At 38.5% G+C, this 26,178-nt stretch overlaps 1 protein-coding gene across 1 annotated transcript in view; it reads right to left on the bottom strand.

Annotated features, from left to right (window-relative positions):
* Positions 1-784: 784 nt before the first annotated feature.
* TES (testin LIM domain protein) overlaps positions 785-26,178 on the bottom strand; it is a 47,657-nt gene continuing 22,263 nt past the window's right edge. Inside the window, exons 2-7 of the mRNA XM_055314855.1 lie at positions 23,431-23,516; positions 10,887-11,139; positions 9,605-9,940; positions 7,960-8,175; positions 7,382-7,540; positions 785-2,072 (exon numbers count right to left, since the gene is read on the bottom strand). Of these exons, the coding sequence (XP_055170830.1) occupies positions 1,884-2,072; positions 7,382-7,540; positions 7,960-8,175; positions 9,605-9,940; positions 10,887-11,139; positions 23,431-23,516 (1,239 nt within the window). The 3' untranslated portion in view covers positions 785-1,883. The remainder of the gene's footprint in view (positions 2,073-7,381; positions 7,541-7,959; positions 8,176-9,604; positions 9,941-10,886; positions 11,140-23,430; positions 23,517-26,178) is intronic.

Below are 26,178 nucleotides of genomic sequence, written 5' to 3'. Positions count from 1 at the left end.
GTGAATGGTGGGTGGGAAGGGGTATGGAATTTAGGAAAAGCAGGATCAGCCAAATAATCATGAGCTGGGGAGGAAAAAAAAATCCAAAGCAAATTATTCTGAGTATGTGTCATAGAAAACCACTACTCCCACTATGACAGAAATACTTCAGGCTGGGAAAAAAGAAAAGGAAAAGGAAAGACATCTCATGATCTGTTCATACTGGGAAGAGTTAATCTATCATTCCACACTTGCTTTCTTTTTCACAATAGGTAATCCTGAAAAAAAATTGTTAGAAAAGCAAAAAAAACAAAACAAACAAACAAAAAAAAACAATAAACAGTTCAAGTACGAGTAATATTTGTTAGATTCACCTCGAAAGGGTATAGCTTACCCAAACTTCAGTTAAAATGACACGTATCTTTTCTGAAAGACAAAACTGCATGAACTTAAATTTGTTGTTTGCAGGCCATGATCTCAGGGCCTTGACATTGAGCCCCGCGTGGGGCTCTGCGCGAGTGTGGAGCTTGTTTTAGGTTCTCTCTTTCTCCTCTCTCTGCCCCTCCCCACTCGTGCTCGCTCTCTCTCTCTCTCTCAAAAAAAAAAAAAAAAAAAAAAGGTTTCATAAAATGTAGCCCCCTTCAGCATAATGAAAAGCCTAATTTCCTGTCTTGTCAGAAACAGCTTTTATTTTTGTTTGAGGCTTTACCCATGGAGACATCGCCCCCTGCTGCAACAAATGCTCAATTGCAGAAGGATTTTTTTTCCTCAAAGGGAAAGGATATGAATATAAAAGGCACAACTGTTAAGTGAAAGAGACTTTATTTTGAATATACATATCATTCACTCATTTACTTCATTCAGTTTCATTTTTATAGTGCATAGCTATGTATTGAAGTATATAGGGAAAAATAAAGATTGGAAATATCTAAGGATGGAAGTATACAGGCAAAGAAGACATTCGATACATCCCCTTGAACAGGCTTAGAAGCACCATATGACAGTATCCATTATAATAGAATAAATTCATGCAAAAAAAAGTCCATCCAAACCATGGTAGACAAGTGCAATCATTACAAGTTACAGTTTCTTGGGTAGAAACAGTATACATATTCTTTGGATTGAAAACATAAATGAATGGCTTGGCTTTTACGTCCAAGCCTGAAATCATCTACAGAAGTAAAAAAAAAAGAAGAAAAAAAAAGTGGATGCCACATGTGACAATAAAGTATTTAAGGCCACGGAGAGAGGTCATCAGCTTACAAAGAGAATGCTGAGAGGTAGGGCAAGTTTAAAAAAAAAAAAGATAGGGAGATGCGATAAAGCCACCTCTGCCTAAATGAGAAAAGAGCAAATGCAAAGCCATCAGAATGATAAGAGCTCTCTGTACTCTGCTTTCTCTTTTCTCTGTCAGAAGAACTCACTGAGTATCACTACAAAGTTCAGTGAATAAGATAAGGCAATAAATGTAGAGCCTTGGCATTAGGGCAAGTTTAATTTCCTTTCATTTCACACAAGGGAGGAAAAAGAGCTAGCAGTGCGCATCTTTCCGTTCAGCACACTAATTTTAAGTGTTCATATATATACCGTTTGTTTGGCACAGGGGGAGAGGCATATGAAGATTAATTAAATCCAAGCTTCCACCTCCAAGATTTTATATGTGGAAAGCTTGGGAAAGATAAAATTCTTTACTGTTTTAAAATTCAAATGCTTAAAGCAGGTTTTAAAAATTGAGATGAAAAAAATAATTGATGAGGAAAAACAGCAAAGAAAGATACTAAGCACAATCTCCTGGTTTCCTTTACAGTTTCTTTTTTTCCATTTATTTTTCCAAATTGCATTTTACAGTAGAAATGCAGACCACTTAGGATAGCTATGACTCAATATTGCTTGGTGCTTTCCTCTTAAGACATCATCTTCTTACACTCCACTGAACAGAAAACCATGCCTTCTACTGGCATGAACTTCTGCCCAATGAGACACTTGCTGCAGCAGGAACACAAAAAGCACTCTGTGGATGCATGCCAGCTGAAATTGTTATAGGTCACCCGCTGCACTTCAGGATCGATGGCATTGTGGCATCCTTGGCATACCTGTTAAGTCGATTTCACAAATAAGAGGATGAGAGGTCAAACTGTGATGGTGACATTTTCATGGCTGAACAAAAACACATTTCTTTCAGATGGTAAATTAAACTGAGAATGACCCCCTCAGAAACACGTAACTGAGAGTGGCCCTCTAGCTAATCTCATTAGCCAGCGACTGGTGGGGGGTGTGTGTGTGGGGGTGGGGGTGGTCCTCATGCTGAGCACTCTGAGAAATAACAGGTGAAAACCAAACAGGTGATTTGGTGCTTATAGGGTATCCCCATGGTGTTTGAGGCAAGGTCCTAATGGCGAGTTTCAAAGCAGTTTTATTCCAATGTCTTCTATTAGACTGCACTTCAGCAATTATAAGAAGTTCTACATTTTTCCTATAATACTAAATGCTGCTGAAGATGTGGAACACCACGAACTCTCATTCATTCCTGGTGGGAATGAATGCAAAATGTGTAGCCACTTTGGGAGACAGTTTTTTTTTTTTTTCCAGAAAACTAAACATACAGTTATCTTACAATCCAAAATCATGCTCCTTGGGATTGACCTAAAGGAGGTGAAAACTCACACCCCACAAAAACTTGCACATTGATATTTAAAGAATCTTTATTCATAACTGCCAAAATTTGGAAGCGACCAAGATGCCCTTCAGTAGGTAAAGGGATAAATACACTGTGGTGCCTACAGACGATGGAATATTAGCCGGTGCTAAAAAGGTAGGAGCTGCCAGACCATGGAAAGACATGGAGGAACTTGAGAGGCACGTTGCCTAGTGAAAGAAGCCAATCGAAAGAAGCAACATACTGTATGATTCCAACTCCATGACATTCTGGCAAAGACAAAACTATGGAGAAAATAAGAAGATTAGTGGTTGCCAGGGGTGGGGATAAGGAGGTGGGAGAGGACATTTAGGGCAGTGGAAATATTCTCTATGACATTAAAATGATGGGTACAGTCATTTGCCCATTCTATACATTTGTCCAAATCCACAGAAGATACAACACCAAAATGAAGGTACATTCACCAAGAATGAAACTAAGGTGAACTATGGACTTTGGGTGATGATACGTGAATGTTGATTCATCCTTGGTAAAAAAAAAAAAAAAAAAAAAAAAAAAATGTAGCATTCAGGTGACTGGTGTTACAGTGAGTGAGGTTATATATGTGTAAGTGGAGGGGTTATATGGGAAATTGCTGTGTCTTCCTCTCAGTTTTGTTATAAATCTAAAATTGCTCTTAAAAATATGGTCTTAAAAAAAAAAACTTTTCCTCACTAAAGCCTTACAGGAGTAGTTTTACTAGTCTTACCTCTGACATATCATTAATTTCTACACAGTATGAAATGAAAATCATGTTCAAGATAATTAAGGACTCAATTAAAAATACTGACAGTATTTGAGAATAATTAGTTTGTGCTAAAAATATAACTTATAGCTAACTAGCTTCTGTTTTAAGTCATAATCTATGTATAATCTAATATTGTAAAACATGAATACTATGTTTTCTGTGCCATTCAGTGTATATTATGTACAAAAAAACATATGGCCACACCCACAAACACATTTATTTTTCTTCTTTAGCTGGACGTATATATGAAGAAAATAAATGAATATAACCCTCAATAATTTTGCAGAAAAAAAAAAAAAAAACTTCCCTATCAAAACTTCCAGAACACTAGACACTCCATAGGCCTTCTTGTTTGTGCAGGTTCTGAATGAATGTGACTACCTAAAGTTTTTAAATATTTTATAACAAGTGAAGAAAGATTGTCCTACACTACATGGAAGTGCCTAAGCTTCAGCACCTTTGGTCTTTTAATGTGATTGTCAGGGGTCACTGAGAGATGAAGGCAGGTCAGTCAGCCTGAGCCTCCTTACTTGAAAAGACCTTAAAACGTGGCTGCAATTCACTGGGAGATGTGAAGTGAGGCCTTGTTTACAAATACCCACATCAAACGTGCAACAGGCTTTCCATATATTTTTTAAGATTTTATTTATTTATTTTAGAAAGAGAGAGAGAAAGGCAGAGAAAGAATCTTAATCTTAAGCCCACGAGGGTTCGAGCTCACGATCCTAACATCAATGACCTGAGCTGAAATCAAGAGCGGGGCAGTTGGCAGTCAGGGCGACTTTCCATACTTTTTAGAGCCACGTGATTTCTAATTGCAGAGATAATAGCTGCTTACTTCCCATGTTATGTCAACTTAGTGTTTCCTGAGAAGCAACGGAGATAGTCTCTCTCTCTATGAGCAATACCCTACTCCTGAATACAACAAAAACGAATGTTTTAATTATAAATGCGCTCTTCATTTGTAGCTGTACCACGCAAGCAATTGCTTTGCATATATTCATATTTTGTAGCTTTATATTTAGAATGTTGTCCTTAGAAGTTTTCTGTTTCTTATATAATTTTTCAATATTTTAAACCTGTTTGTGTAAAACAGAAGCATTGCACTCTCAATATTTTAAATTCTTTGCTTTTAGACTATGACTTCCCTTCTTTATCTCAGCCCTCTAATAGGACTTGTGGATCCTTTTATGTCTTTTGAAACTCATTTTTATTTGTGATTTAAAAAAAGCGATAACTACTATTCAACCATCTGTAAAATCAAGGAAATTGCTTAGGTTAAAAAAAACAACCTAATGAACGCACCGAATGGTATAGGAATTTAGGGTTTGGGGTTTCATATAATTTAGTTTTGCTAATAAGGTGTCATTCATCACAGAGTCTGACATATAGTCCTAGCTAAAATCTATTGCCCCTAATTGTTTATAAATCTGAAAGCTGCCTAGGCCTCATGGAGGGCCTGGGGATTATAGAATCCATCAGGGACAGGATGTGCTTTACCACCTTCTGCCTGACATTTGATTTTTCTGGGTTTTTAAACTTCTAATATTTCAGTTCTGATTTCCTTTAATGTCCCCTACTTCTTTTAGTTTATTTGTCTACACAACGTGAAGAGGCTAACAACACATGCTGTAGGGAGCTCTCTGGCGGGAGCTTCCTGTGAAGTCCTAGAGACGTGAATTCAGGGAGTGGCTATTTGAGTCCAGAATTCCAGAGACCATGTAGAGACAAATTGATTGTTTTTCCCACCATCCTCTTCCAAGTTAATCTTTTTCCACAGAAATGCCCTGTTTTGAGTTGACATCTTGTCTTCAGGTCTACAAATAATCTGTTTGAAGATTAAGAGTTCTAAGCAGATCGATGCCCTTAACTAACCAATCTTCAAAATTCATGACATCATTTAGTATGTGGCACGGATAACTCTTTTTGTTATTAGCTGGCTTATTCAGGCAATGGAGAGAGTTGTTCATTTTAATTTTATAAAAAGGACAATGGTACATCTTACTGAGAAAGTAAACTTTCTAAAAGAAATCAGGCACTTTATAAAGCTAAATAATTTAAGGACTCTGTTTTTATAATCTCTCTGGTTACTTCTCTTTATGGGTTAGTTACAATGTAATGAAGAGAAGCTTGTAACAGTTAAATAAAGCAGCTTCATCTCTTTAAAGCTTTATCCGGTAAACGCTGATTATCTACTGCGCAGTTCTAGTAACTAGAAAATAAAGCAGACAGGATTCTACAGAATTTGCATCCAAGTCCTTGAGACCTACTCCTTGAGACCTCTGCAATAAAATACACACTATGATAACCCTCTTCCTTTAGGGAAACTGTAGCAACAACATGCAGAGAAGCAGTTTTTAGCTAAATTAGGTACCAGGCCACATGGTGACTCATTATCCTTTTCCCAGGTATAAGGAAGGTCCACGTTGACCCCAAAGCAAATGAGAAATATTAGAACACGAATAAGTCACTTGAACGTTTCCTAAAGGCAGATGTTGAGGGCATGGAAATAAAAAGGCAAGCCCTACCCACCAGCTGTTTATAGTCTAAGGGAGGAGACCGAGGGGTCGTATTAATTAGGCACAGGTGTGCCCCCTGGGAACACAGAGGGGCACCCTCACCAGAGGAAAAGGAGTGGAGTTTGGGACAAAAAAAAAAATCAAGACAGGGGTTCTAAAAGAAGCCTGCACTGAGTCTGGGGACAGGTAGAGGCAGAGTCAGGTGAGATGGAATGGGAGGATGCCTCAGACAAAGGAGTTAGTACGAGTAGGAGACTGAGAATGGTGCATAAGCGAGAAAATGAGAATAAGTTGTTGAACATGACTTAGGTTGGTAAGTAGTAGAAGGGGCTGAAACGGGCAAGAAGGGGCTGGATCTGTGAAGCAAAGGCTTACTGACTAGGTTTGCATTTCAGAAAGATGATCTTCCATCATCACGGAAGGTGGCTTCGGACAAGACGGACAATGGAAATGGGGACACCTAATTCGAGGTCACTACAATAATCCAAATGACAAAGAAATAAAGGTCTGAAGTAGTCGTAACTGTGAGGACCCGAGATTTACTGATGAGGTACAACTGACAGAAAATGACATATTGTACTCAGGTACTCAGGGAAAGGATAAAGGTTGAAAGCTGGCACTGGCATCAAAACTACTTACCTTATTTCTGTAGTATCCCACTCCTAGAAGGATACGTCATTTTATTTCTTAGCCAGGAGTCTGCTTTACTTGATAGCTCATGGGAACTTTAGTACGTATCTTCCTTATAAAGAAGTAAATGTCTATCATTTTAACGTCCCCTGGATTAAGAGTTTTACTATATATGGTCAACTTTATCTACCTTTATCTCAATTACTTATCTGTTGGCCATCACACAATAGCAGCTCTGTGTAAGCAGGGGAGAGCCAAGAAAAAATATATACTCTCACATTAAAGATTTCAATGTTTGGCTGATGCAAAGAAATCTAAATACACGGGTCAAATTTTGTTATACTCCACCAACTCAACGAGGGTTTAAAGAAATAGCCATTGTACAATCTCCAGGTTAAAAAAAAGAAGAAGCCACAGTGGGGGACTCTAGGAACATGAACAGAAACCATAAACACTCAAAAGGAGCTAAAGAATACAAACAGCTCCTAAAAATATTAATGTAAATGGACTCTGATCTGTATGATGAGAACCAATCAATCTCATTCCCATTAAAGAACTTTTTTCAGTGGGGATGTGATTACTAAGTAGCACTTACAATCTGTAGTGTAAACTGTACAGACAGAAATCTTGAGGTGGCTCATAGTCAATGCGTGTATTATTTTTGAATTACCTGGATTTTAATACCCTATGGTAGGAGTCATGCTTCCTACTTAAGCGTCGTACTTTCTGTTTCTCACTGGCTTACATGAAGACATTAAAATCAAGTCCTAAAGTAGGTCGAGGTGACCATAACCCTAGAGTGCTTCTTACCACAGCATGATTCTTCACGTAGCAGGGCTTGCACACCGGCTTGTCATTGACCATCACGTATATTTCCCCAGCTAGGATGTTGTCGCAGTCAAAGCAGCAGAAGTGTTTCAAATGCCAATTTTGGTTTTCTGCCTGGGTGTACTCATTGCTGAATATTAACTGGGAAGAGGGCAAAAATAAGATGAATCACGTATCTTCCTTTTTTTTTTTTTGCTACAAATGACAAAGCTAGGTTCTTTAGGCCAAATGGGGATTTAGATCCACAAGTACTACAACCTACTTTTCTGGGCTCAAAGTCTGAAAATAACCTAGTGCTTAAACTCAGGTTATATTTAGTTTACCAAATCAATCTTTTATGTTTCTGGACAGTCTTTCATTAGTCAATATAACTAATGTAGACATTCCGAATGACTAAAGTCAAGTTTTTTTCCACTCAACTCCTCTGTGTGTAAATAAAGAGACTGATGCTTGATTAATTCATGTTGCTTTTGCACTAAGCATGGCCTGGCGAGGATGGTAAGGGGACTGACTCTATAGGAGCACAAGGAGCCTGCCTGCGGTGGCCGCAGAGGACATACCTCATCGCAGCCGGCACATCGTGGTTTCTCACTGTCACAGTAATGTCTGCCACAGTATAGCTTTCCATTCTTCCAGAAATAAATCATGTCGACCAGGAGTTCGTGGCAGGTGCTGCAGACGAAACAAGCTGGGTGCCACAGCTTATCATAGCCGGCCCTTTCAGCGTAGATGGCTGGGTCACCCTCCTTCATACTCTGTTTGCAGCAGTAGCAAGACTGAAAGGGAAGCCATCCAAAACAATATGTCATCGTAAGACTGGCATTTCTCATCATCAGTGTAGTTGGAATTCAGAGAAACAATGTCCAAGAGAAAGAACTCCCACTAAAATTAGTAATTTGTCCACAGAGACAATAAGGTGCCAGTATTTCTGGGAAGTGGAATTTCTTAGCTTTCCCCAGGCTTTTCAAACCTAATTCTTGTGCCCTGGTGGTAACACTGAGCACTATTTCCTGAATTAAAGTTACCTATGGGGGGATCCCTGGGTGGCGCAGCGGTTTAGCGCCTGCCTTTGGCCCAGGGCGCGATCCTGAAGACCCGGGATCGAATCCCACATTGGGCTCCCGGTGCATGGAGCCTGCTTCTCCCTCTGCCTGTGTCTCTGCCTCTCTCTCTCTCCCTGTGTGACTATCATAAATAAATAAAAGTTAAAAAAAAAAAAAAAAAACTTTAAAGTTACCTATGGAAAAAGGGCAACACTAATTTTCCTCACAATTTTTAAGTGGTTCTTTCAAAATGATTATATTAGAGCTTATTTGTACCTTTTCTCTTTTTCTAATAGGACCAAGCCTTATTGGTAAATGTGTTAATCATGAGACACTAAGTTTCATCTGTATCATAATTCTCTTTTACTTTCAAATAAGAAAAAAAGACTTTAATTTCCTAAGACAGATTTTTTAAAAAAATAAGATCGACTATATAGCTGACCCTTGAACAACACAGGGGTTAGGGGTGCAAACCTCACAAGCAATCAAAAATCTACATTTAATTTCTGACTTTCTCAAAACTTAACTACTAATAGTCTACTATTGACCTGAATTGTCAATTAACACATATTTTGTATGTTATTTCTTTTATACACTGAATTCTTACAATAAAGCAAGCTAGAGAAAAATTTATTAAGAGAATCATATGGAAGGGAAAATACATTTATAGCACTAGACTATTAATAAAAAAATCTGCATAAGTAGATCTGCACAGTTCAAACCGATGTTTTTCAGGATCAACTGTATATCCACATAAATTTAAATTATGAATTTTAGGCATGTTCTCACAAGCAAAACTGAACTAACCTAAGCATGTATTATTATTGTTTATGGGAAGAGATAAGCATTTAACACCAAAATTATGTTTAGAAACAGATTCTAGATTAGTTATATTGTTTTCTAGATTAGTTACCAATGCTGACTATCATGCATACATAAAACTGACAATTGTCCTTGGCAACAGATAGTCAGAAAATTTGGCTTTAGACAGAGGTTTCAAACATGATGACTCACCGAAAGAAACCTAAACTGAATTTTAACTTATTTCCTTCACCCACTCCTTTTGGAAACGGAGGAATGGCCCTCCTCAAAAATGTTCAAAGAAAGGGAGAGAACCTGTAAAATACACCAATTGTACCAACACCATGACCTCTGCACTTACATACTGAGTTCTTTTGTGTTCAGCCGACTTGTCCTCCATGGCCCCCACGGCTGCTGCGGTGCTTCTGTCCCCACCAGGGATGTACATTCGGTTGGTGCTTTGAGCATCCATCTCACGGGGAAGTTTGACATCACCTACTCCCAGAGCTTCGCTCTTATATTTCTTCACAAACTGTTCCATCTCTTTCACCTCTTTGGGAGACAACTCATGGCACTTTGAAGGGTCCTGGTCATGTGCGGGGAGCTGCTTTGCCAGCTGTTTCTTTCGGTACTGGGCCCCCTCTGAGCCTGCCACTGGCTGCTTCTCCTTGGGCAGCATCTGCATGTACTGCCTGGCCTGAACCACAAGGAGACCACTGTTAACCAGGAGATGCCTTGGCCATCAGACAAGCAGTATTTTATAACACTCATCAGAAGCAAATTACTTAAGAAAGAAGTGGGTCTTATCCATTTGTAAGTCTTTATAAAATATACATCTTGAGATGTTAACACAATCAAAAAAGATATAGGAAAGATACATTTTTCTCCATGAAATTTTAACAAGTTTATAAAAAGTTTATAAAAAGATTTTGGTTACTAATGTATACTTGTGCTAAATATACGAATGTATAATTGCAAGAGAACACAAATTTTTAGAAGGCACGTTTAAATGTTTAGAATTGCCTATGGATCAGCAGCATTTTTATCATTATATAAAAAAGATATTGTAAGATTCACTTGAATGATTTAACTAATCTTAAAAGACTTCCAAATGCCCTATTTAGTTAGTAAAAGGAGTAAAAGTAAAAGGAGTTTGACACAAAATTGTTTATTTTTTTGCCTTACATAGTAAAATGCACTGAATATTTTTTTACTTCTAAAAAAAAGTGACAGAAATTCTACTTTTTCAGATATTCTCTGCTATCTTCAGAGAAATCTTCTCAAGAGTAAGATAGAAACCTAAAAAATTTGTATGTACCTAGTAACTGTTAGGTTAAAACATGTTTTTCATCTAATTAAGAATGTCAGACTATTCCCTCAAAAATTCCCTACTACATCTAGGGGATTATACAATTATATATAGGAAATTATATCTAATTTACTACTATATCTAAGTAGTCAGGAAAATTATATGAGGTATCTAATTTTACTTTCAAAAACCAATAGGAGTTGGAAGTCAAAGTAATGGCAACTCCACAAAAATAATAGACTTGACTGACATTGACTAGGTCACTAAGGGATTGCACTAAGTAAGTAGGCCCCAAACTTTAACAAAGAGATTGCCCTTCCCCCTTATTATTTACCAATGCCTGATTCTGGACAGGCGGAGCCCATTCATAGGTAACAGTATTGATGGAGACATTCTTCTTGGCAGCAACTGGATTGGTCAGTATCATGACATTGCGTTTATACATGGGGATTCCATCTGATTTTAGCTTTGCAATCAGGGTGGTATATTTGGTGTCTTCAAAAAGTTTTCCCACTTTTCGATCCTCTTCATTGCTCAAGAGGACATCATGCTCTTCTTGGCCACACTTGCAGTTACGACATATTTTTCTATAATTTTGGAAATAAGTAGGCAATAATTAATTATACTTAATAAGTAAGTATACTCATAGATTTATAGTTTATAAAATACTTTTACACACATTCCATATAATGGTATGGAAAGGCAAGCTATTGGTCACGGGGATACCAAGTAGCTATCCATAAATTTAAGCAAAGAAACATAAAAATGTACCTTCATGTTAGAAGACTTTAGAACGTTACGTCTTGGTTAAAAAGTATGTGCTCAAGGAGCCATATCTGAGCAAAACCTCATCTGGTGTTCCTCATTTTCTTAAATTGAGAAGTAAATAAAATCACCAAAACACTATCACAGCAAGAGGTTTCGTATTTTATTGCTTGGTGACATTTTATAGCCAATCCCCGTTTTTTGGTTTTTGTTTTTTTTAAGTGAGAGGGAAGTTGATATGACTTTTCTGATAAAGGACTATAATCCTAGACGTAGCTTTAGCGTTCCTCATTTTCCTTTCGGTACCCTTGCTAATTTCCTTCCTTTCCTTCTCCTTTCCTTTCCTTTCCTTTCCTTTCCATTTCCTGTTTCCTTTTTTCCCTCTTCCTTTTATTTCTTCAAACACTTAGTGACCACCTACTATGTGCTTTCATATGTGTAAAAATCAGATAGATGAAAGTCTCTGGGCTTTCAGAGAAATGAAATGAAAGATACCACTAAATGAAAGACACTGCCCCCTTCCCCCAATCTGGTCTAGCAGGTAATCATTCCTTCATGCAACATATAGGAGTGTCCATGTGCTAAGCAATGTACTTAGCTTATAGTTATAGTACTTAGCCTTACAGCAATGTACTCAGATTGCTACAGCCTATAATTGCATTTGTGATAGGAAAGAAAGGTACAGGATACTTTGAGAGAGTAATTTTGACTTGGAAATGGTGAGGAAAGGACTCCATAAAAATATCACTCCATAAGAAAGTTAACATTTAGGTTGAGACGTGAAGGATGATGAAACAAGTATGAGATGTCTCTGTGTGTGTGTGTTGTGTATTTGAGATGGCGTAAAGAAATAGAGAAGAGAAAAGCCTCCAAACATTAGGCAGAAAGAGTATTTGTGGTGGTCTTGAATTAGGAAAGAGCTTGTATCCCATGATCAGAGAAGGCTGGTAGGACTGCAGTGAGGTACATAAATAGGGAATGACAAGGTTGGAGAGGTAGGCAGGCATGAGATTATGCAGGGACTTGGACACATTATTAAAGGATTGCGCTTTCACTAGAAGAATAAGCCAGAGGCACCGAAGGCCTTTGGGTAATGGAATAACACACTTAGATCTATCGTTCTCAAAAACTGTATTCTATAATGTGAGGCTGGATCAGGGGTAGACATAAGTGGAAGGAGGGACCAATTAACATGTCAATAGTGTATCCAGTTTGCAAAGTAACTGAAATCCTGCTATTATTTCACAAGTGGAATTTAAATCTTATCTAGTTATTGTTGTGGTCTAGGTAACAAGTGTTATAGCTTGGACTAGGGTATTTAACAGATGAAAAGAAAAGAACAGATTTAAGATCTCCTTCAAAGTAAAACTGACTAAACTTTGTGGTTAATTTGGATGTAGTGATGGTAAAGGGAAGGGCAAATCTGTCAAAAAAATATACCTAGGTTTCCAGGATGCGTAAGCTGGTAGAAGGAGTGTGACTTATTGAGAGTAATTGTAAAAGAATGACAGATCTGAGGTAACGGGGGGCGGGGGGGGATGTTGATGAAAGTTCTCCAAAATTCAACTACTGAAAAGTTTGAAATGCCCATAAAACAGGATACATATATCAAGTAGATTGTAGAATATGTAGACCTCATGTTAAAAACTGTAGTCTGGTAGGAAATACAAATCTGGGAGTTGGGAAATGACACATTTGCATAAAATTGAACAGATCACTTTCACATCCTGGGTGAGAATACAGAGAAAAGGTGAGGACTCAGGGAAGGGGTCTGGCAGAGAAGCAGAAGCTGGAAAAGGGACAGAGGAAAACAGACAAGTAGAGAGACTCTGTGGTGCTCAAAACAGAAACTGGAAGTAAATAAAGGGCAACGATAGTATGTAAATCAGAGGGAGGAGTCTGAGAGTTTACAAACACACTCTAACATCCTAACATTGTTCAGGAAGATACTGAAGATATAGATTAACATTATAGTTTTGAACCATGCATGTTAAACTAGCTAGACAACTAAAGAAGGAAATATTGCATATAATTTCTAAACTTGTAGAGAGAAAATGGAATGACTATATAAAATGCAAATAAACAGAAGGCAATAAGAGAGGAGAAAAAAGAAAGAAGATTGAGACATGTAGAAAGCACAAATTAAGATGGTTAATATAATCCAAATATACCAATAGTCACAACAAATGGACTCAATGCTCCAGTTAAAAGACAAAGGATTTCAGGCTTAATAACAACAAAATCAAACCATATGCTACTTGGAAGAGACACTTGAAATTTAAGGACACAGAAAGGATGAAAGTGTAAGGATGCAAAAAAGATATTTCAGGTATTCCAACCTTGATACCTATATTAATGTCATACACTTTGGACTTTAATGATTTTTCCTTTAATGAGTATTAAAGAGAATCACTACACAGCGACAGAAGTTTAAAATCATCTCTATGATGTAACAAATATAAAATTAATATTGCCTAATAGGGGGAATCCCTGGGTGGCGCAGCGGTTTGGCGCCTGCCTTTGGCCCAGGGCGCGATCCTGGAGACCCGGGAGCGAATCCCACATCGGGCTCCCGGTGCATGGAGCCTGCTTCTCCCTCTGCCTGTGTCTCTGCCTCTCTCTCTCTCTGTGTGTGTGACTATCATAAATAAAGAAAAAAAAAAAAAGAACATACCTAATATTGCCTAATAACCTAACCTTAAAATCTAAAAGCAAAAATAACAGAAATTTAAGAAATAGACAAACTCATTATGGTAACACTAAGAAATTAGAAATAAAGATTTGGATAACACAATAATAATCCTGATCAAGCAGACACATAAAAAAGTATCCTATCCAGTGACCGGAGAACACTTCTTTTTGTGAACATTTGAAACACTTCAGAAAAACGAACATATACCGATAGACCAGCTCTCAAGAAATGCCCAAGGAATCACCATCAACCACATTAACCTGAATATAATGTTAGAAATCAACAGCAAAAAAGTAACTAGAAAGTACTTTTGAAAGACTCCTAAGAAATTCAGTATTAAAACAATCACAATAGAAATTAAAAACAAATGATATTTTAAGGAAAAAGGAAAGGAAAGCTATCACTTCTTGAAATGCAGAACACAACTAAAGGAGAGAAGGTAGAGCTAACGTGCTCAAGTTAGAAAGATGAGAGAATAAAACTAAGAAGGTCAACTCAGAAAGTTAGGAAACATGCAGAATAAGCCTAAAGAACATAGAAGGAAGATGAAGATAACAGCAGAAACTAATAAAACAACTGTCTGCTTCTCATAAGATGCAGGGGGAAAAAGCATTCAATACATTTTAACATCTCTAGTGACTACATTTTGCATAGTAGTTTTAGCTCCAGAAGGAAACTAGACAGAATTTTAAGAAGGGTTTCTGGGAAAAAAGCTCATACTCAACATACATCATACTTAGTGCATTCGCTTTAGGATCTGAAGCAAGAGAGCAACCTTGCCATCACTTCACTCATACAGTCTTGTGGGTACTAATCAGAGCTGTAAGAAAAATCAAAGAGATTGAAATTTTAAGGATTCATCAGAAAGGAAGAAATGAAACCGTTGTTAGTCACAGATGCTATGGATCATATAAAAATGTATTAACATCAGTAGGAGTTTACGAAGTTTTCTGGATTTAAAATTAATAAAATTAGATTTCTCTGCATCACTAAATTAGGGAAAAAACAACCAAAAATTCTTAAGTGAATCTCTTCACCAGATAACAAATTATTAAATATAGATTTTTATGTCTTGTTTTCTTAGGTGAGGTATGCAAACTAAAAATATTAGATTCAACTCGTGCAGTCCCAGAGAGAGAGATAGAGTCAGAGATAAGCAGGGTGGGGAGGCAAACTAATTTCCTTGTGCACACACTGCTCACAAATCTTTATTTGGTAAGAATTTGCTGAAGCGTTTGCATATTCTAGTTCAGCTATAAAAGACTCTTACATCTGGTTATCTCATACTCCCACCCAGTGGAAAGGAGCACATTAATCTACCACATTACGTCCTTCATTCTTGTTCTTCAGTTAACAAAAACAATATAATTATTCATAAAACAATCACAAAGCTTTTGGGTTAAGTGAAAATCATACCGTTCTGAGGGGAATCTGGTTCCTTAGGGATGGGAATTTAGTTCTTAATATAGATAAACAGAGCCTTAGATGGCTGTGACCTATGGCATTGATCCTAATAATTAGTGAAGTGACTGACTATAAAGACAGAAGTAATAATGTTACAGGGATCTGTGATGAAGGATATGGACTTCCTTTGGAAATGTTTCTTATCCAGTTCTACACCAGAACAACATGTACACCATAAAATAAGGGGAGTCAGATTTTAGAATCTGAAAGACCAAAAAGTATATGAAATAAAGTCTGCTCATTTTTAAAGCATGAACTATGATGAGCTGTAGTTATAGATTAAAATATGACCCTTTAAAATATGCCTTATATTCTATATATGTAGAATAGTTACACATTTACTACGGAAGTATTATATATAAGAAGGTCTACTGGGCAGCCCGGGTGGCTCAGCGGTTTAGCGCCGCCTTCAGCCCAGGGCCTGATCCTAGAGACCGGGGATCGAGTCCCACAGTGAGCTCCCTACATGGAGCCTGCTTCTCCCTCTGCCTGTGTCTCTGCATCTCTCTCTCTCTGTGTCTCTCATGAATAAATAAATAAAATCTTAAAAAAAAAGTTAAAAAAAATAAGGTCTACTAACCAATGGTAGAAGAGCCATCTCTATATTTTTTCTTTCTTATTATTTGTCTTGGCTATTCTTGGAAGATTTACATTCTGAGAATATCCATTCTCCCCACCCACCCCTTCACCCACCCAACATACCCTTTTTAAGAAAGCAAAATTAGGCTAAAGCAATATAACAATAGCAGTGATGATGAGGGAAAAAGAAGTTTTCAGTTTTCTAAGTGGGAAAACCTATGACCGATTCATGATAGCTTTGAAAACCATAACTACATTAAATATGTATCATCTGCATCCTCGCCGCAACGTGGGGGCACGCGGGAAGAACACTTGGCAGGAATGTGACTCTAGGGGTGGGATGGTTCTTTCAGTTTGAGTTGTCATCACGAAGCAGCTGGAGTGACCACATCCCTTCCAGACCCATTACCCCAGAGCTCCATTTCTAAAATAAAAAGGGATAGCTACAAACCACAATTTCTGAAAGAAACCTATAAAATCTGGGCCAGGTGCCAAGAGCTACCCATTATAGAAATCTATGCTATTTACTACTTAAACCTATGCTATTTACTAGTTCAAAAAATTGTTTTAAATAATTTGGAGGAGGGTTAGGCTACAGTGTTTTACATTTCAATCACCCATATTTAAATTGGAAATTTTATTTTTTAAATTTTTTTTTTATTTATTTATGATAGTCACAGAGAGAGAGAGAGAGAGGGGCAGAGACACAGGCAGAGGGAGAAGCAGGCTCCATGCACTGGGAGCCCGACGTGGGATTCGATCCCGGGTCTCCAGGATCGCGCCCTGGGCCAAAGGCAGGCGCTAAACCGCTGCGCCACCCAGGGATCCCTAAATTGGAAAATTTTATCTTTAGAAATATCTTTTAAGAACTTTTATTTTTTTAAATATTTATTTCTTTGAAAGAGAGAGCACACAAGCAGGGAGGGGGACAGAGGGAGAGAGAATCTCCAGCAGAATGCACTGAGCACTGAGCGCAGTGTGGGGCTCGAGCTCACAACCCCAAGAAATCAGAGTCTGACACTTACCTGACTAGGCCACCCAGGCACCCTTTTAAAAGAACTTTTAAAGTCATTAGGAAAATATTCAATAAGTTTATCAAAAGGAAAATTTTGTTGAGGAGTTGGGAGAGAAAAGGGTATTGTTATCCTGGTATCCAAGAAAAGGCATGAGAAGGAGTAGGACATTTATCATATAGCTCATTTCAGCCTAAAATAACTCAGATTCCATCCTTTTTAAGAAAATCAAGAACTTTAAAATTGATTTTTATGCCAACCTAAAACAAAACAAAAATAATGGCACAGGTGAGCACAGTACCCACCTGCTGGGGCTATACTATTGATGACATATGCAAATTGCTTGTTTACTACGTTCATATGAGCTATACCAATTTGATAGCAGTTTATGAGGGAGTTATAAGTCAGTTGCCATAACTCTAAATCTTCAAACCTGTTCTTCCTATCGAGCACTTCTCAAATTCTCCATAGGGTGTTAATAAAATTTACGTGCTGGGGGGCACCTGGCTGGCTTGGTAAGTTGAACGTCTGCCTTCACCTCAGGTCATGATTCCCAACGTCCTGGGATCTGGTCCTGGGATCTAACCCTGCATCGGGCTCCCTGCTCAGTGGGAAGCCTGCTTCTCCTTCTCCCTCTCCCTCTGCTAACTCCCCCTGCTGTGCTCTCTTGCTCTGTCAAGTAAATAAAGAAAATCTTAAAAAAAAAAAAAAAAAGTAACATTGGGAAAGAAAGAAAAGTAAATTCAGAATTAAATTTATTTAAAAGGGTCTTTTTTAAATCACTTTTTAAAAAATATGCAAATGTCATCTGATAGATTGGGAAGCTCTAAAGTGTGTGTCGGGGGTGGGGGGAGTAGGGTTATTGTACTAAAAAGTTCTTTGTACAAAAAAGTTTAGGGTGTTAACACATACACACATAAAGGTTAATGTGTATGACAAATCTGAACTGTATACTCACATTTTTACATTACAACTTTGGATTTCTTTTTTTTTTTTTTAAAGATTTTATTTATTTATTCATGAGAGACACATAGAGAGAGAGAGAGAGGCAGAGACACAGGCAGAGGGAGAAGCAGGCTCCATGTAGGCAGCCTGATGTGGGACTCGATCCCAGATCCCGGGTCACGCCCTGGGCCAAAGGCAGACACTCAACTGCTGAGCCACCCAGGCGTCCCTCAACTTTGGATTTCTTGAGTTAAAACCAGGAGAGAGTGTGGCAAAATTTATCAAAAGCATTGCTTCAGAAAAATACACAGATTGCAGTTTCAAGCTGAAAGCAGTCAAGAAACTTTCATCCCCCCCCCAAAGAGAAATTATTTTTGTATCACTATTTGCGAAAAATGTTATTTTTACAAGGCAAGTAGTAGCAACTAGAGTGCTCTGACATGCTGCCAGCATTCACAGTGATTTAAAGGTATGGTCATGGCATTGCTACAAACCATATTTTAAAAGGGCTGGAAGCTGCCCTTTTATAACAGGGATATACTTATATGGACTTAAGCATGGGCCTCTGTTACAGGATTCCACACAAGGATTAATCCATTTATGGTGGGAAATTTTTAGTTTTCGCCAGCCCTAAACCAATCAGAAATTCTCTGAACCGATGTAGGCTATATTCAAGTAACGCTTTTCTTACAAAGGCTTCTGTTTTAGGAGAAGGATTTATCGAAGATAAAAGACTAATTCTATTACTTATATGATTAATAATCTATGATTCCAGTGATATTACCATACTTCAATATGAAATGATTGACTATAAACTCCAAATCTTGGGTTTGTTGTCTTAACATCCCATAAATATTTGTGAGCTCTATATATTACTTGGAAGTGCGTCCAGATAGGACCTCTTATTTATTAAGTATCAGGCATCTCCAAACCTTTTATTTTTCTCTAGTCTTGTAATTATTGATGCAGTGAAGAGAGAGTGTGCTCACATTTAAATCATCATTGTCCACAAAGACGTAGATGTCACAAAAAGCACCGCCCTGTGGAGAAGACAACTTGGTGCAGTCCAAAGCTCACTGATCATGACCGTGCGAACATGGGCCCTCGTTTCTGTCTTGCCTTGTAGAAGGTGGGTGATGAGGAAGGTTTTGGCAAGCTTTGGGTCCAAGTTCCAGCTCTGCCAGCTATAAGCCATGCCCTTGGTAAGTCATTTAACCTCCCTAAATCTTTGACTTCTCATCTATAAAACGGGAATACTATTCCTTACCTCAAAAGAGTATTATGAAGATTAGTTACAATCAGGTACAGAAGGAGCTGTGGTAAGCAGAATTCTAAGATGGCCCCTCTAACCTGGTCCCTCCAGTGTTACCCCCATGATTTTCTTACTGTCTGTGAGAAAAGATTATCCAGGTGTGTCAAATCTAATCACGTGAGCCCTTGAAAAACATAAATTTTTTCTGGCTGGGAGAAGGGGAAGTTGGAGAGATTTAAGGCATAGAAGGGATTCTAAGCACTGTTGTTGACTTTGAAGACAGAGGTGGCCATGTGCCGAGGAATGTGAGTGGCTTCTAGAAGCCAGAACAGCCCCTGACTGACAGCCAGCAAAGAAACAGAGACAACCTACAACCACAAGGAAATGAAGGAAATGAATTCTACTAACATCACAAATGAGTCGAGAAGCAAATTTTAACCCCGTTTTCCAGATTAGAGCCCAACCTGGCCAAAACCAGAGTTCAGCCTTTTGAAATCTTAAGCAGAGAATCCAGCTGAGCCGGCCTTGAGTTCTGGCTTAAAGCGTAAATGGAATCAATTAATAAGTGTAGTTTTAATCTCCCAAATTTATAGTAACTTCATTATTTAGCGATAGAAAATCATTACAAGTGCTTATTAGTGTGCAACACATAGGAAATTTCATAAGTTATATTTCTTATTGATATCTCAAAAGCTCAAACAAGCTATTTTAACTTCCTTGAGTTTTAGGTCTTTGATCTATAAAATGAGGTCTGACTAGCTAAGTTCCAAGTTCCACTCTAAACTTCCATGAGCCTAAGAATTCATTTTCAGTTTCTGATAACTGTTGTGACACACCTTGAACAGGCAGTCATGCCTGCTGGATCTCTTCCATTCACTCTCAGATCTATTCTGTACCCATCTGCACGGTACCTTGGACCATGGTCTAGGAGGCTGACCCCAAGGGACTGCAGCAGTGGGCTACCTTGCCCCTAGCAATGGAAGATGCCAGCAGGAAATCTCAGTGATGAACAACAGCGAGGTCTGAGGATTTATTTCCTGGTTTCCTACAAGTGTACAAGGTGCTAAGGCCAAAAATGACCCCTTCCTTTACTTGGGGAAGCAGGGAAGAAGGTGCCAAGGACTGAATTGTGTCTCTCCCCCTCAAATCTGCATGTTGAAGTCCTAACCCCTGGCGTGACTATATTTGTAGATAGAGTTTTTAGGAGGTAAAGTTAAATGAGGTCATAAAAGTAGGGACCTGATCTTATAGGATTGGTGGCCTTCTAAGAAGAGGAAGAGAGATCTTTCTCTCTCTCTCTCTCTCCATATGCATGCACAGAGAAAAGGATGTGTGAGGACACCGAGAGAAGGTGGCTGTCTGCAAACCAGGAAGCGGTTTCTCACCAGAACCCAACCATGCTCTGATACTGAACTTCTTGGGCGTCTAGCCTCCAGAACTAGAAGGCAATACATTTCTATTGTCTCAGCCACCATCTATGGTATTTTGCTATGGAAGCCTGAGCTAATAGAGGGCGCAAGGAAGAAGAGTTCTCAGGGAGTGATGGTTGAACTCAAGATCTGAAAAATACGAAGGACTTTTTGTTTCATGATAGTAAGATGGAGGGTCTTTCCAGCTAAAGGAAACATACCAAAAAACCACAGGCATTTCAGGGACCAGCACGTACCTCAGCAGTTGAAGCACAGCGTGCTTAGAAGGGAAGTAGGAGAGGAGACTAGACAAGCAAGCAGGAATAGATGTTGAGGTTTTAAGCCAAAGACTTTGCCCAAAGGATCCAGCCCAGTGGGAAAGCAACGAAAGTTCTTAAGCTACTGGGAAGTACACGATAGCATCCATTTTCAAGACCATCCTATAGCTGCCTGGAAGTCAGACTGCAAAAGAGCAGAGAATAAGTTAGCTCTGATTTTCACCATGTACCCAATGAAGCCCTAAGAGTCCTAGAAATCAAGGGTTACCGTGAAGATGGAAGAGCAAGCTAAGTGGACAGGATCCTGGGACTCTATGCCCCCTGCAATCACAGCAGTTCTATGCCCTAGACCCGACCTGGAATCTTCATTATGTTCAGGACAACCAGCCTAGCATTGAAAGTGGCTCATCTGGAGGTCAAAGGCACCTTCCCTCCAGCCTTCCATCTGTGGTGAAAAGTCAGGGAATTATCAAGAATTCTGAGAGAGAAATGTGTCCGGATTCATGCCAGGAAGAAGACAGAATTACTAAGCAACACCATCTGGACGAACTGCATAAACCCAAGCTAGGCTGGAGGCTGTGGCAAAACCCTAGTCTTTTATGGCTCTTTACAGATTCTCAGAGCATATCAAGATAAGCAAATGGAAAAAATAAAATAAAGAAATGATTTTCATGCCACAGAAATCCACTCTTCTCTGACATTTTTATCTGAAAGTCCTAGATTATAGTGATCCGCAATAGAAAAATAACATGTCAGAAACAAGAATCACTGTAAACTAACTTCTGCTTTGGAGGGAAGATGCTATTGCTTAAGAATGAGCTTTTAAAAAACTCATTAGCAGCTTCTGGCAACTGTAGTCAACCTAAAGGGATTACTTTGATTGTACAATACGAGCCATGCCCAGCAGAGGGCAGCCCAACTCTCCACACAGCCCACGGAGAGGGCGGCTCAGGGGTGTGCTGATTAGGGCTGAAATACTCTAATCCAGAAATCTCTTTTGCGCCTAGTGACTTGACTTTACCTTTGAAAAACACGACAGACATGCTGCCTAAGTGCCCTGTCCCTTGGAAAAGTGGCAGAGGGAAGAGCCATGGAAGTCCTGTAATCCAAAAACTCCCTGGACCACTTTAGCTCCCTACAAATAAAGAACCCTATGTACCATCATTTCTCAGTGAGGTTTGAGCTGAGGTTTCTGTTGCCTTCACTATTTAAAATAACTGTGTTTCCTAAAACTTGCTAAATCAAACCACTTTCAAAAGAGCCTAATATCTCAAATTGTATTTGTTTATATTCTCCTTTAACTTACATTGTACACAGTCCCAAGAGCTGATGACATTTTTTTATTCTAGAGAGTTTTCTATGGAAATATGCAGTACGGAAGTGGTTCTCAAGTGAGATTTATTCTAAAATGGCAAGTGCCATCCTAATGATCTACAGTTGATAACTTTTTTTCCTTCCAACAGTAATGTGCTGATTCTTACTTTGAACAGACTTATAAACTATCATTATAGTCCTTGACAGCCACTAATGAACAACATTTGTATTCTTCATAAGAACAAGTTTAAAATACCGATTTTTAGGTTTATGTGACATACTATCACTTTAAAATATGTAAATTGTAGGGACTCCTGGGTGGTTCAGTGATTAAGTATCTGCCTTGGGCTTGGTCTTGGGCATGGTCTTGTAGTCCCAGGATTGAGTCCTACATCAGGCTTCCCTCGAGGAGCCTGCTTCTCCCTCTACCTATGTCTCTGCTTCTCTCTCTCTGTATCTCTTATGAATAAATAAATAAGATCTTTAAAAAAATTAAAAAAATAAATAAAATATGTAAATTGTAAAAAATAAAAATAAAAAATGAAATATGTAAATAAGATCTATACAAAATTCACACTTTTGTTTATTTTCCAAACTCACATTTTTGATCCACTAACATTTGTCTGCCATATACATGCACTTGATTCAGGCCAAGACAATGGCAATCAATTATTATTTTTTAAATTTAAGTGTTTCAAAGTTTTTCGGTAGTAAATTTAGAGCTGAAAATTTCGAAGAGCCCTTAGATTCAAGTCTACATCCTGACAACTGGTAAATGAATGCTTAATTAACCATATTTATTGCTTATCGCAAATACACAGATAAAATGTACAAAGTTACCAATTTCTAAGAAAATAATAATAACTATAATCAGGAGTCATAGAAGATCACCCTAAACTTATTTGCCACTCAGAAAAGAGACATATTCAGTATTCTAGACTTGTAGGAAATCTGAGGGGCCTTGAATGAACCATTCAAAATATAGCTACTATGGTCCAATTAGCTCAGTCACAACTTAATGATGGGGAACAGAATAGATTTATTTTTCATTCATTTCTTAGAAAAGAGTATGACAGGTGTACAACTTAGCCACCAAGCTAGAGAATCTGCAGGAGACCCCCACTGTCTGAGAAGGCAGTGTCGTGGTTGTAGTTTTTAAAACATTACCTCCAAAAGTGTAGTTCGAATCCTTCACATTTTTCTTTGCATTTTAAACAGGGGGCTCCAAATCCTTGCTCATGACCTAAGCCCATCTGTTAAGGAGAAAACAATGTGTGTTATAACAGTTATAAGAGATCTTAAAAATCCGATAAGTTCCCCTTCTAATTCCACTTACCGCTCCTGTTGATATAACTTTCAAACAACTCTTTTATGAGTCTCACAATGTTTGGTTAATGATGACACTCAGCTATGGATAGGAGGACTGGAAGTACCTACACAACATACCTTTAATTCTTTTTTCATGAAAAGCACCAGAATACAACTGTGTAGAAGACTACAAATGCTGTAAAAGTTGCAAAAAGTCATGACTGTATCTTTTTGGCAACTATACACTGTGTATACGAGAGGAACAGGGAGCAGTCAGAGAGCCAGAGCTTGGAAAGCAAGTCTGCCCCCAAATGACATATTTTACAGCAAACAAGGAATACGGAAAAGATTTTAGGACTTATGATAAAAATAATATTATGGCATTTTATTATGTATTGTTCATTTATTTTATTAACTTATAATCCATTTTATTATTTATAATACCATATTTATCATATTCAAAATATTATTTACTGTAAGTATAATAAGAGCAACAACGAATATATATTGAATGCCAGGAGCAGAAGTAAGCACTTTGGGGCAGCCCGGGTGGCTCAGTGGTTTAGTGCCGCCTTTGACCCAGGGCCTGATCCTAGAGACCGGGGATCGAGTCCCACATTGAGCTCCCTGCATGGAGCCTGCTTCTCCTTCTGCCTGTCTCTCTCTCTCTCTCTCTCTCTCTCCCTCTCTCTCTCTGTCTCTCATGAATAAATAAATAAAAATAAAAATAAAAGAAGTAAGCACTTCATTGAAATCTTATAAAATCTCATAAAATGCTTATAAAGTAGGCAATATCCTTCTCTGTTTTAGAGATGACAACTGAAACTCAGAGAGGTTACAGAACTTGCTGGAGCTTAAAGTATAAATAAACGGTAGAGAAGTGATCAGGGTCCTGGTCTTTCTGACCCTAAAGCCTGTGCTTTTATGCCCGCGGTGGGAATAGAGGGGATGCACTATTGCCCTTAGTGTAGCAAACTATTTTTTAACCCATATTAAACAGTAATCCTTGGGAGCTTGCTGAGACATGACTTAATAAACAATAAAGGAGGGGCTGCAGATGAGGGAAGGCACAAGAAGGCAACGTCAGCTCTTGTTTCCCAACTACTGATAAGAGAGTAAAGCAGGTCAGCCCCCTCGGTATCAGCACGTGGGCAAATCACCAGCGACGCGGCTACTCTATTTTAATTATCACATCGGTGACTGCTGACAAATCGTCACCACCTAGTAGTGTCGGAGTGAGAGTTCAAGCTGGCCAAACAATCGCTCCTCCCTTCTGTAGCTTTACCGAGCTGTGTTTTTGCCATGCAGCCTAAACCACACTGTTACTTGTTCTTTGAAAGATCAGTCTGTGCCCGGAAGTTTAGATAAAGCTCTTCCTTTTTTTCTGAAGAAAATGACCACATCCTCTTACCACGACTAAGGTCTACCCAGCTGCTCAGGAGAGCCCACATTATTTTTAATAGACCATCTCAAGTATAGTCTCTGAAGGTGATAAAATCTGCCCAGTATCAACTAAACTTCAGCACTCTTGCCGTGTCTCCACTGCCAATTTTAAAAACATTTTGAAATTGTATGACTTCAATACTAGGTGACACTTTTTCTTTTTTTTTTTTTTTCCAAGGAATCAAATTGTTCCCTTGTGACTGATGATCACAGCTCACAGTACAGAAATAAAGTGGAGTAAGCAGAAGAGAAACTGGTTATTTGAGTTTTCTGTTTTTTTTTTTTTTTTTTTTTTTTTTAAGACTTTCTTTGAGAGAAAGGGAGTACAAGCAGGAGGGAAGAGCAGAGGAAGGGATCCCTGAGTAGCTCAGTAGGTTTAGCGCCTGCCTTCGGCCCGGGGCATGATCCTGGAGTCCTGGATCGGGTCCCATGTCAGGCTCCCTGCATGGAGCCTGCTTCTCCCTCTGCCTGTGTCTCTGTCTCTCTTTCTCTCTGTGTCTCTCATGAATGAATGAATGAATGAATGAATGAATGAATAAATAAATAAATAAATAAATAAATAAATAAATAAATAAGGGAATCCCTGGGTGGTGCAGCGGTTTGGCGCCTGCCTTTGGCCCAGGGCGTGATCCTGGAGACCCGGGATCGATTCCCACATCGGGCTGCCGGTGCATGGAGCCTGCTTCTCCCTCTGCCTGTGTCTCTGCCTCTCTCTCTCTCTCTCTGTGACTATCATAAATATTAAAAAAAAAAAAATAAATAAAAATAAATAAATAAATAAATAAATAAATAAATAAGATCTTAAAAAAAAAAAAAGAGCAGAGGAAGAGGGAGAAGCAGACTCCCCACTGAGCAGGGAGCCCACGGGCTGGATCCCAGGACCCCAGATCATGATCTGAGCCACCCAGGCGCCCCGGAGTTTTGTGATCTTTGTAAGGAATGTAATTAAAGAATTTTCTCCATTATGATATCCAGACTAACATGAATGGAAAATCCGAAAAAGTTTATTCTAAGTTCTTTCTAGCTTTCCATTGCAGGAGAGTTAACAATCCTGAATTCACCTGGTATATGGATTTCCTTCATAAGGCGTTCCATGCATTCCTAACAAACTCTGATCCCAAATGAAAATTAGACATTATTAAGGCTTAATCATATCAGCTTAGC

This window comes from Nyctereutes procyonoides, unplaced genomic scaffold, assembly GCF_905146905.1.
Source record: "Nyctereutes procyonoides isolate TBG_1078 unplaced genomic scaffold, NYPRO_anot_genome, whole genome shotgun sequence".
Classification (NCBI taxonomy): domain Eukaryota; kingdom Metazoa; phylum Chordata; class Mammalia; order Carnivora; family Canidae; genus Nyctereutes; species Nyctereutes procyonoides.
The sequence above is the reverse complement of the archived record's forward strand: the minus strand, read 5'-3'. Positions and strand labels throughout refer to the sequence as shown.